Source organism: Pseudophryne corroboree, chromosome 11 (genome assembly GCF_028390025.1).
Source record: "Pseudophryne corroboree isolate aPseCor3 chromosome 11, aPseCor3.hap2, whole genome shotgun sequence".
NCBI lineage: Eukaryota > Metazoa > Chordata > Amphibia > Anura > Myobatrachidae > Pseudophryne > Pseudophryne corroboree.
Genome location: NC_086454.1, coordinates 341,219,525 through 341,232,728, shown reverse-complemented (window position 1 = coordinate 341,232,728; position 13,204 = coordinate 341,219,525). Strand labels below are relative to the sequence as shown.

General features: G+C 46.9%; 1 protein-coding gene across 1 annotated transcript in view; it reads left to right on the top strand.

Annotated features, from left to right (window-relative positions):
* Positions 1 to 13,204, top strand: part of LOC134969751 (fatty acyl-CoA hydrolase precursor, medium chain-like) — a 93,271-nt gene that overhangs the window by 43,072 nt on the left and 36,995 nt on the right. The window contains exons 5-6 of the mRNA XM_063945908.1: positions 4,487 to 4,640; positions 4,962 to 5,075. Of these exons, the coding sequence (XP_063801978.1) occupies positions 4,487 to 4,640; positions 4,962 to 5,075 (268 nt within the window). The remainder of the gene's footprint in view (positions 1 to 4,486; positions 4,641 to 4,961; positions 5,076 to 13,204) is intronic.

Here is a 13,204-nt window from a genome sequence, read left to right as displayed (position 1 = left end):
CTTTTACATGACAAAGCCACCAATTCTGACACACGCCTAGCCGAAGCTAAGGCCAACAGCATGACCACTTTCCACGTGAGATACTTTAGCTCCACAGTCTTAAGTGGCTCAACCCAGTGGGATTCAGGAAACCCAACACCACGTTAAGATCCCAAGGTGCCACTGGTGGCACAAAAGGGGGCTGAATATGCAACACTCCCTTAACAAACGTCTGAACCTGAGGCAGTGAAGCCAGTTCTTTTTGAAAGAAAATGGATAGGGCCGAAATCTGGACCTTTATGGACCCTAATTTTAGGCCCATAGTCACTCCTGACTGTACAGAATCGACCCAGCTGGAATTCCTCTGTAGGGGCCTTCCTGGCCTCACACCAAGCAACGTATTTTCGCCATATACGGTGATAATGCTTTGCTGTCACGTCCTTCCTAGCCTTTATCAGCGTAGGAATAACTTCATCCGGAATGCCTTTTTCCGCTAGGGTCCGGCGTTCAACCGCCATGCCGTCAAACGCAGCCACGGTAAGTCTCCCCTCCCACCATAAAATCTCCCCCTTTCAGGCTTGCAATAACCGCTCTTAGCGATTCCATCTTGAACTTGAACCCTTTCAGGTATATGTTTAGGGATTTTAAATTCAATATGGGTCCGACCGAACCGTCTGGTTTCGGGACTACAACATGGTCGAATAATAACCCCCTCCTTGTTGAAGGAGGGGAACCTTGACCACCACCTGTTGAAGATACAACATATGAATTGCAAATAACACTGTTTCCCTCTTGTGGGGGGGAAACCGGCAGGGCCGTCGGTGAGGGGGCATCTTCTCAAAGTCCAGCTTGTATCCCTGAGACACAATATCTATTGCCCAGGGATCTAACAGGGAGTGAACCCACGTGTGGCTGAACTTACAAAGGGGTGCCCCCACCGGGCCTAGCTCCGCCTGTGGAGCCCCAGCGACAAGCGGTGGATTTTTGTAGAGGCCGGGGAGGACTTCTGTTCCTGGGAACTAGCTGTGTTGTGCAGCTTCTTTCCTCTGCCCCCGCCTCTGGCAAGAAAGGACGCACCTCGGACTTTCTTGTTTCTTTATTTGAAAGGCTGCATTTGATAATGTCGTGCTTTCCTAGGCTGTGCAGGAATATAAGGCAAAATATCAGAATTACCAGCTATAGCTGTGGAGACCAGGTCCGAGAACCCTTCTCCACACAATCCTCAGCCTTCCACATGCCTCTTAAGTCGGCATCATCTGTCCATTGCATATTCTACAGGACACGTCAAGCAGAAATCGACATAGCTTTGACTCTAGGACCCAGTATACTCATGTCTCTTTGGGCATGTTTTATATATATATATATATATATATATATATATGTATGTATATATATATATATATATATATATATATATATATGTATATGTATATACCGATCACTTAAGACAGCATCTTTAATATATATATATATATATATATATATATACATACTAGGGTCTCAATCTCTGCTGATAAGGTACCTGTCCACGCTGCCATAGCGCTATAAACCCATGCCGAGACAATCGCCGGTCTGAGTAGTATACTAGAATGTGCACGCTATCTGCAGGATCCCTGAGAATAGCTAGTGCTACCTTCTGTGCAAATGGGACACCCTAGGCGAAGATTCCCATCACATCCTGGCCCTAGTGGGGAAAGGATACTGCCTGAGAATTCTTTGTGGGAAGCTGCCGTCTCTTGTCTGGAGATTCCCGCTCTTTTTCCTCATGAGAGGAGGGAAATTTACCTCGGCTTTCTTCCCCTTAACATGTGTACCCTCTTGTCAGGGACAAATGAGTCATCAGTGATATGCAAATCATCTTTTATTACAATAATCATATATTGAATACCTTTCAGCCATTTTGGCTGTAACTTTGCATTATCATAGTCGACACTGGAGTCAAACTCTGTGTCGATATCAGTGTTTTTTATTTTGGATAGTGAGCATTGTGAGACTCTGAAGGTCTCTGTGACATAGGGACAGACATGGGTAGATTTCCTGTCTGTTCTCTAATCTTTTGTGCAATAAATTCAGCTCTTACACATATCCAAACAGTTGTCGGCGTTGTCGACGGAGACACCCTCTCGCACACATATTTGCTCTACCTCCTCCTTAGGGGAGCCTTTTACCTCAAACATGTTGACACACACGTACCGACACACCACACACACACAGGGGATGCTCTATTTGAAGACAGTTCCCCCACAAGGCCCTTTGGAGAGACAGAGAGAGAGTATGCCAGCACACACCCCAGCGCTATATGACCCAGAAAAATCACACAGTAACTTAGTGTTAACCCAGTAGCTGCTGTATATATTGTTTTTACGCCAAATTTATGTGCCCCCCTCTCTTTTCCACCCTCTCTATCGTGCAGGGGAGAGCCTGGGGAGCTTCCTCTCAGCGGAGCTGTAGAGAGAAAATGGTGCTGGTGAGTGTTGAGGAAGAAGGCCCCGCCCCCTCAGCGGCGGGCTTCTCCCGCGATTTTGAGTAAAATTAATGGCGGGGCTCATGCATATAACAGTGTCCAACTGTATATATGCTGCTTTTGCCAGGAGGTACTTAATTGCTGCCCAGGGCGCCCCCAACCCCCCCCCCCCCCCTGCGCCCTGCACCCTACAGTGACCGGAGTGTGTGGGTGGAGTGCGGGAGCAATGGCGCACAGCTGCAGTGCTGTGCGCTACCTCATGTAAAGACAGGAGCCTTCTCCCGCCGATTTCAATGTCTTCTTGCTTCTGCCGGCTTCTGTCTTCTGGCTCTGCGAGGGGGGCGGCCGCGCGGCTCCGGGAACGGACGACCAAGGTTAAGATCCTGTATTCGAACCCTCTGGAGCTAATGGTGTCCAGTAGCCTAAGAAGCGCAACCTAGCCGCAGTTAGTAGGTTTGCTTCTCTCCCCTCAGTCCATCGTAGCAGAGAGTCTGTTGCCAGCAGAAGCTCTCTGAAAATAAAAAACCTAACTAAAATACTTTCTTATTAGCAAGCTCAGGAGAGCTCACTAAAAGCACCCAGCTCTGGCCGGGCACATATTCTAACTGAGGTCTGGAGGAGGGGCATAGAGGGAGAAGCCAGTGCACACCAGTAGTACTAAATCTTTCTTAGAGTGCCCAGTCTCCTGCGGAGCCCGTCTATTCCCCATGGTCCTTACGGAGTCCCCAGCATCAACTAGGACGTTAGAGAAAGTCTACATTAAATGGTATATTATTGTAACAACCCTGGAACATTTTCTAGTAACACTAGATACGGGAAAGTTACATATTTCTTCAGCTAAAGTCGTATGACAATTGGTCATGAGCCACATCTACAGTATATTGGATTTACAAAAAAAGAAGGGCCCCAACGAGTGCACTAAAGTTACTAAAGTACCTAAAGAGACTAATTTAAACCATACTTGCCTACCCTCCCGGAATGGGCGGGAGGCTCCCGAAAAACGGGTGACCCTCCCGGCCCCCCGGAAGAGCAGGCAAGTCTCCCGGTCACAGGGGTCCCCCTCTGCCCGGCCGCCCACTTAACGAGTAAAGTGGGCGGTCCGGGCAGGTGATGACGCAATTCTTGTTGAATCGCGTCATCATAACCACGCCCCCTGCTGTATAATGCCGGTAATCGCGGCATTATACAGCAGGGGGCGTGGCTTGAACGATGCTGTCAGAAGCCCCGCCCCCGTTACGCCTCTGGCCCACCCCCTGCACGGCATCTCAGGCCCCCCCCCGTCCCCCCCCCCCCTGCTGAGCCGACGGGCTGCTCTCCCGGAGAGAGCAGCCCAGAAGGCGGCAACTCTGACTTAAACCCGAATTTAATTGCAACATTATATTTTCAGAGGTTCATTGTGTTGTAATGTAAGCTTTATACCTATAGAAGTACATTCTACTATATACTGAATACATAATAAATATGAATAGCAGTATATGATTTACTCGGAATACATCAAACCATTATAAATATCCGTATGTCATATTACTGTGATTCTCACATGAGCGTGTTAGAGGTTACTGAGAAAAGGTCGGCTAAAGTGGTCAGTGGAAAATAAACACCACTATTGGTTTCTATAACTGTGTACTCTTGTTGTACCAAATTCTTATTGCACCATTACATTCCAATGGTATCATTTACACGTGGGTTTTCCCAAGTAGGCCCATAAATACTTCCCAATACTTGGGAGGAGGCACATTGGTAGTATTGTAGGTAGCCCATATACCCCTGGGATTAAAGGGGGCGGGGGGGTTACACTAATGTGATGGTTCTCAACACAAGTACCCCCAACAGGTCAGGTTTTCTGGATGTCTGTAAACCTGCACAGGTGAAATAATCTATGTGGGTCAGTAATTATCCCACCTACTTCCACAGACCGAAATCCTGAAAACATGACCTACTGTGGATGCTGGGTGGTTGGAGCTGAGATCTCCTGCTCTAATAGATAATCAGCTCTATATATTGGTAAGAGGTGATGTAACTGACGGTGTTTCTCTGTCCTAGTTCTGGCGATGAGCAGTTACCGGGAAACTACGGATTCTTGGATCAGGTGCAGGCGCTCCGGTGGGTTCAGGGGAACATCGTGAATTTTGGAGGGGACCCCAACTCTGTCACAATATTTGGGGAGTCTGCTGGAGGAGTCAGTGTCTCTGTCCTGGTATGATGTATTAATATCATATTTATATTGTATTCTCTCTATTTAGTCCATACAAGGCGGAGGGTAAAATTGGAATGCTATAAGAAATGCCTCTAAGACTGCACATAACTGTATATATCACTGATGTGTTCTGTAAAATACAAAAAAGCATCTGCATGTGCACATATAACACTGATGTGGGATGATCCCTCCGTGCTAAGAACTCACCCAGGTAATGTGATCAGTGTGTAGCGCTAATACTATTCAATATTTATTTCCTGATTCAAAAAAAAAGTTACTGTTATTTACAATTCTCACATGCTGTGTGTTTTCCATGTCTAGATGGTATCTCCCTTAGCCAAAGGCTTATTCCACAGAGCCATTGCAGAGAGCGGAGTAGCCATCATTCCAGGATTCATTGCCAACTCAGTCAAGGAAGTTATTTTTACCAGAAATGTAAGTATCTTCTAATGGATATAGCTGTCCTGTGGTTATCATGTAAATACTGTAACTGCAATCTTACACCAGCACAGACCCGGTCCTGCACCATATACAGAAATATGCATTTGTTCCTATTCCTAAGTCTTCTAGCATCTATAGCTCAAATCCCTGAAATCTCTACTCCGTGCTGCTGGGGACCCTGCTCCTGTCACTATATAACTCCTCAGTCCGTGGCTTCCTGTATCAGTGTGACAGCAGCCTGACATCACTACTCTGTGCTGCTGGGGACCCTGCTCCTGGCACTATATAACTCTCAGCCTGTGGCTTCCTGTATCAGTGTGACAGCAGCCTGACATCCCTACTCTGTGCTGCTGGGGACCCTGCTCCTTCTACTATATAACTCTCAGCCTGTGACTTCCTGTATCAGTGTGACAGCAGCCTGACATCACTACTCTGTGCTGCTGGGGACCCTGCTCCTACCACTATATAACTCTCAGCCTGTGGCTTCCTGTATCAGTGTGACAGCAGCCTGACATCCCTACTCTGTGCTGCTGGGGACCCTGCTCCTACCACTATATAACTCTCAGTCTGTGGCTTCCTGTATCAGTGTGACAGCAGCCTGACATCACTACTCTGTACTGCTGGGGACCCTGCTCCTACCACTATATAACTCTCAGTCTCTGGCTTCCTGTATTAGTGTGACAGCAGCCTGACATCACTACTCTGTACTGCTGGGGACCCTGCTCCTACCACTATATAACTCTCAGTCTCTGGCTTCCTGTATCAGTGTGACAGCAGCCTGACATCACTACTCTGTGCTGCTGGGGACCCTGCTCCTACCACTATATAACTCTCAGCCTGTGGCTTCCTGTATCAGTATGACAGCAGCCTGACATCACTACTCTGTGCTGCTGGGGATCCTGCTCCTACCACTATATAACTCTCAGCCTGTGGCTTCCTGTATCAGTGTGACAGCAGCCTGACATCCCTACTCTGTGCTGCTGGGGATCCTGCTCCTACCACTATATAACTCTCAGCCTGTGGCTTCTTGTATCAGTGTGACAGCAGCCTGACATCCCTACTCTGTGCTGCTGGGGATCCTGCTCCTACCACTAGCTGAGCCTGGCACACAGACAGGGGTTGGTTATGCAGAGTAACTTTGAGGTGAACACAGGAATCTGCTGCTTTCAGCTCCTGTGAGAATTGTTAGACTGTTTTGTGTGGAATCTTGTGGTGGATTTTAAGTGGCTCCCAAACAGAGTATCGTGGCACCCTGGGGTGCCCTCAGGGCAGTAGATAGCCTGGCCAGGCTTATGTTCTTTTTTGGGGTGTGTGGCCTAATCATGGGAGGCGTGGCCCTGAACACTTAAAAAAAATACTGAAAATATAGTACTTTACGTGCCTTCCTGGCCACATTGCAGCCCAGCACACAGCAGCGTGGAGAAGAGCTGAAAGTGCTGCTGCCAGGTGAGATTGGGGTGCTCTTGGGACCCTTCTGGGCCTCTCCATCAGGCCTGGGTAAAACGTACCTGCTTACCCCTCACTCTCTGCACCAATGTGTGCCCTAGCGCCGCTTATGCGCAGATACACTATAGGTGGGCAGTAAATGAAGTAACAGTCTCTTGATTCAGAACTTTTGGACTGTTGTCACTGTCTAGATGCTGGATGTCATTTGTACTATGGACTCCGAGCTCTTGAAAAGTCTCTATTCCTGTTGTGGACTTCGATTCACACCAATCAGTCTTTGACTGTTGCTTTTGGATCTCCTTAGGCACACAGTATGCAATGTTTTTAAATCTCTCATCATTTATTCTGGGTGATTTACCGATGTTTGATCTAACAGATGATCTTTTGTTGTGGTAGAATTTCCATGCTGGTAGCCTCTGGTTCAGTTGGTATCTGGATGATCGACCTTAATTATGTCGACAGTCAATACATTTACCACCAATAGTCTACATGCATTAGTTCGACATGGACAAAATGTTGACGTGGTCATTAGGTCGAAAGTGCTTATGGTCGACTGGTAGAGACGGTCGACATGCATATGGTCGACACTGCTTTTTTGGGCGTTTTTCATATTTGTAGTGTGTAATTTTTTTTTTACTTTTTCATATTTTGCCGTCCACGTGTAGTACGAATAGGAAAAGTAACCTTGCACGAAGCTAGCAAGCCATGTGAGGGGATGTGTACACTAATTGGGGTTCCATGTGCTGTGATGGTGAAAACGACACCAAACAATTTAAAAAAAAAATGGTGCGTCAACCTTTTCTGGGTTGACCTTTTACAGTGTCAACCTTTTGTCCCTGTTGACCTTTTCATGTGTCGACCTTTTCATCATGTCTACCTTTGCCATGTTGACCAATAGTGGCTGACCTAATGACTGTTAACTTAATTAGGGTCAACCCTTTGCTGTGATCCATAGTAGGCTCAGCTTACCAGGCTCTAGCTACTGGCATGTCCAATGACACATGTGCTCTGCATGCCAAAATCCAGCTTTTCTGTACCTTGTTTTGTCTCTTTAAATATATTATCCCGTGACTTGACAAGCTTCCTTGTAGCTGGATTCCACAATCTATAGCAGACATTCCCAACCACGGTCATCAAGGCACACCAACAGTGCAGGTTTTAGTGATATCCAGGCTTCAGCACTTAATTAGTAGCTCAGTTATTTTTTGAGTTTACCATCTGTGCTTCAGCCTGGATATCGCTAAAACCTGCACTGTTGGTGTGCCTTGAGGACCGCGGTTGGGAATGCCTGATCTATAGCCTTTACTTCATACTTGCCTACCTGACCCTCTCCATGAGGGAGAAAATGCTCTGTTCCTGGACTTTCCTGGTAATGTATGATTGCCATCACCTGTGGTGAAACGCCTTTCTTATCAATTAACTAGCTCAGCACAGGTGATGGCAATCATACATTACCAGGAAAATCCAGGAACAGAGCATTTTCTCCCTCATGGAGAGGGTCAGGTAGGCAAGCATGCTTTACTTTCATGAGAATAACTGAGCATTATGCAGTTTATTGATTTTAAATCCAGCTAGCATCTTCTTTCCTTTAGTATATGGACATAAGCAGTACTCCCACATGTTCTTAGATGTTTTACACTTGGTTTTCTCTTTGAACAGGCCTTAATTGCATACTTGCCTACCTGACCCTCTTCATGAGGGAGAAAATGCTCTGTTGCTGGACTTTCCTGGTAATGTATGATTGCCTTTACCTGTGGTGAAACACCTTTCTTATCAATTAACTAGCTCACCACAGGTGATGGCAATCATACATTACCAGGAAAGTCCAGGAACAGAGCATTTTCTCCCTCATGGAGAGGGTCAGGTAGGCAAGTATGCTTAATTGGTGCTATGGCCTTTAGGGCAGCTGCTGTAGAACGGTTCTCTAAGTAGAGAACTATGGAAATGGCTTACACCCATTACTGGCCCTCATTCCGAGTTGTTCGCTCGCAAGGCGAATGTAGCAGAGTTACACACGCTAAGCCTACGCCTACTGGGAGTGTATCTTAGCTTCTTAAAAGTGCGACCGATGTATTCGCAATATTGCGATCACAAACCTCGTAGCAGTTTTAGAGTAGCTTCAGACTTACTCTGCCTGTGCGATCATTTCAGTGCTTGTCGTTCCTGGTTGACGTCACAAACACACCCAGCGTTCGCCCAGGCACTCCCACCGTTTCTCCGGCCACTCCTGCGTTTTTTCCGGAAACGGTAGCGTTTTCAGTCACACGCCCCTAAAACGCTGTGTTTCCGCCCAGTAACACCCATTTCCTGTCAATCACAATGCGATCGCCGGAGCGATGAAAAAGCTGTGAGTAAAAATACTATCTTCAAAGCAAAGTTACTTGGCGCAGTCGTAGTGCGAACATTGCGCATGCGCACTAAGCGGAATTTCACTGCGATGCGATGAAAAACACCGAGCGAACAACTCGGAATGAGGGCCACTGTTTCTCTAGGTTTATGTCCTTCAGCAAGCATGTGCCTTACTTTCTCCACTAGTGTATGCTTTGCTAGTTCACTAACACTGTTTCGCTCTAAACTGTAAGCAATGGTCAACTGATGTTCTATTCCATAGGTTCTCAAACTCTGTCCTCAGGACCCCACACAGTGCATGTTTTGCAGGTCTCCTCGCAGAATCACAAGTGAAATAATTAGCTCCACCTGTGGACCTTTTAAAATTTGCCAGTGAGTAATTGATACATCTGTGCACCTGCTGGGTTACCTGCAAAACATGCACTGTGTGGGGTCCTGAAGACCGAGTTTGAGAACCTGTGTTCTATTCCATATTTTCTCTTACATCCTAGAGGATGCTGGGGTCCACATTCGTACCATAGGGTATAGACGGGTACACTAGGAGCTATTAGCACTTTAAGAGTGTGAGAGTGTGGGCTGAATCCTCCCTCTATGCCCCTCCTACCAGACTCGGTTTAGAAAATGTGCCCGGAGGAGCCGGTCACAGCTAGGGGAGCTCCATAGCAGTTTGTCTGGTTTTATTTTTTTATTAGAGTATAGGCACAGGGAGGCTGCTTGCAACAGCCTCCTTGCTTCGTGGGACTAAGGGGGGGGGGGTGGGGGGGGTTGTGTCCGCCCGAGGGGTCTGAGCCACTATCTCCACTGACAGGACACTGAGCTCCTGAGGGGAAAGATCATTCACCGCCACAGGTGACACAGCATGCCGCCACCCTCTTACAGAGCCAAAAGATTCAAGTGGGGAGTGAATCACCAGCTCCCCTATCAAGCAGGGAGCCGGTGTGAAGATGGCGGCAACAGGGTGGGAGCGCAGTACTAACTGGACTCCAGAGGCTCAGCGGTACTTAGTGCGGCACTGTGAGGGGCACCCCGAGCTAGCGCCGTACCCTACACTGGTATTCAAGTCTGTCAGGGGCCCCGGTTCCTATGCCAGCATAATCCTCAGGCCAGTATAAACAAACAGTGGAGCGGGAAGCTGCGCTATGAAAGGGGGCGGAGCTTTTCCTCAGAGCGGACCCAGCAGCGTTCAGCGCCATATTTCCTGCCTGCAGATCACTGTGGAGATGCTGACAGGGAGAGCTGTCCCTCCAAATCAACTCCAGCTATCCTGTACGGTACCAGGGGGTTGTAGAGGGGGGTGAGGCTGTGTAGCCTATTAAGGTGCACAGTAAGCGCTGGGTAGTGGCTTCCCTCTATCTAAAAAAGCGCTGTGTGTGAGTTGGCTCCAATCTCTGTGGCTCTCTTGGCATTCTTTGGGGGAAACTGTATCTGTCCTGTCCCTGTGTGTGTATGAAGTGTTTGCGGTCTCCAAAACCCATGTCTAGGGACTCTGTGTCATATGCTGCAGAGGATAGTTCCCATGTAATCCGGATTGTACTGTTTTATCACAGATCCCTGAAAGGGAGCCTGAGTGGTTAGCCTCTCAAGGGTATGATTTCTCAGATTTCTACTAGGGTAGCACAGACTGAGGGGTATATTCAATTAGCAGTGATAACGGACTTTTCACGTGAAAAGTCCGGTTTTCGGGTGAAAAAACAGACTTTTCACGTGAAACGCAATTACAGCCTATTCAATTATCCTGGAAAATTTATCACTGATCATTTTTTCACTAATTTCACTTCACCTACTCTGAAGCAGGTGAAAAGTTGGGAAAAGTCACTATTTTAAGGTAAAAATGTTTGGATATGGTACAGAACTCCTGGGACACCTCCCTTAATGACTAATTAGGCACGTTGAAGTTTTTAATTATTTTTAATTGGCCAATAATGACATGTCATTTTTGGGGTGAAAAAGTAAAAAGTGATGGAAATTGAGGTTCAAGGTATGGGACAGGTATATTGGGGTGCTTTATGAGTGGGACAGGTGTTTTTTAGGCTTGCAGATGGGAGTAATCGGTCTGTTTCCACTTTTTTTTTAAGTACCCTAAAATGACCCAAATATATACTTATACCCATTTTCATGTACCCCAAATTTAATGAGAGCATTTATTTTGCTCAAAAAAACTTGCTTTCTATCATTTTTTTTGTATTTTTAAAAAAATGCATATAACAGCCATTTCACACAATTTAAGTCCCCAAAAACTCTCTAATGTGATCTCTAACACACTTCTCTTCTGTTTTCCTATGTTAGTTTAGCATTTTTTGGGGTACAGGCCGATTTCCCCATTTTCACCTGCACTTTTCACTGCAAGAATTTTCACGTGAAACCCGGTCGGAATTGAATAGGTCGAAACGGAACGTTTTCGCGGCAATTTTCGGCCGATTGCCGCTAAAAATTTTCGGGTGAAAAATTGCAGCGAATTTGCAGATAATTGAATACCCTAGTGAGACTGCAACTCAGGTTTTACAGAATTCTATGGCGGTTTGGTCCGGTTCTGTTCCTTCTGGGGGCACTAGTGTACACCCTCAAAAAAAACGTGCTCTTGCCCAGATTATACAAGATGACACGGATACTGATTCTGATACTGCAGACGGTGATGGGGATGTGCTGCGGGGGACATCTCTTGCAAAAGGAGTGCAGTTGATGACTGAGGCCATTAGAGAGGTGTTGAATATTGTTGACACAACACCTGAGCAGGTTGAGGAGGCTTATTTCACGGATAATAAGAAAGCCTCGCTAACCTTCCCAGCATCTAAAGAATTTAATGCTATATTTGAAAAATCCTGGGATAAACCGGGGAAAAAATTCCAGATCCCAAGAAAGGTTCTGATTGCTTTACCCTTCCCTGAGGAGGATAGAAAGAAATGGGAAAACCCACCCATAGTTGACTCATCTGTTTCCAAACTGTCAAAGAAGGTGGTTTTACCTGTCTCGGATCTACCGCATTAAAAGAACCGGCAGATCGCAAAATTGACACTACGCTAAAATCCATATACACGACTTCAGGGGCGATACTGCGACCTACTATTGCCTGTGTATGGATTTCTAAAGCTATTGTAAAGTGGTCAGGCGCGTTGCTTGAGGACTTTGATACAATAGATAAAAGTGACGTTGATTTGTTTTTACGTAACATACAGGATTCTGCAGGATGTATGGTGGAATCCATGAAAGACCTGGGTTCGATGGCTGCAGGGATATCTTCCATGTCTGTCTCGGCTCGCAGGGGATTCTGGCTACGCGAATGGTCTGCCGACGCGGAATCCAGGAGAGGTGTGGAGACCATACCCTACACAGGTCAGGCTCTATTTGGGGTGGCGTTGGATGCGTGTATTTCCACGGCAACCGCGGGTAAGTCACCCCTTCTTCCCTCAGCCTCGCCAGCTACAAAGAAACATTTTTCTTCTACATCACAGTCCTTTCGGATGGCTAAAACAAAGAGGACCAAGCCTTCTAACACCTTCTTTAGAGGAGGTCGGGCAAAATCCCCAAAAACTGCTACTGCAGGTTCCCAAGAACAGAAGCCTGCTTCTGGTACATCAAAATCCTCAGCATGACGGTGGACCGCACAGGCTGGAGGAGGGGCCGATGTGGGCGAGACTCAGGCATTTCAGCCACGTTTGGGTGTCCGGCCTGGATACCTGGGTATAGGATATTGTGTCCCAGGGGTACTGACTGGAATTTTCAAGAACTCCCACCTGACCGTTTCTTCAAATCAGGCTTGCCAGCATTATTGGCAAAAAGAGCTGTCCTACAGGAAGCCATCCAAAAATTGGAACAGTCACAGGTCATTGTCCCAGTTCCACCTCATATGCAAAACAAAGGTTATTATTTGAACCTTTTCGTGGTACCGAAACAGGAGGGTTCAGTCAAGCCAATTTTGAACTTGAAATCGCTAAACTCTTTTCTGAGGGAGTTCAAATTCAAAATGGAGTCTCTAAGAGCGGTGATCTCAGGTCTGGAGGTGGGGGAGTTCCTGGCATCCCTTGATATCAATGATGCGTACCTCCACGTTCAGATTTGGCCGCCGCATCAGGCTTATCTCCGATTCGCACTGTTAGACAGTCACTTTCAGTTTCAGGCACTACCGTTCGGCCTCCCCACAACACCGAGGGTGTTCACCAAGCTGATAGTTCTCCTCCGCAGGCACGGGTGTACATCATCCCATATCTGGTTGATCTGCTGATAAAGGCATCGTCCAGGGAGATGTTGTTGTTGCAGTCCATTGTTCTCACAACTTATCTGCTCAGGGAATACGGTTGGATCCTGAACCTACCAAAATCACATTTGGAGCC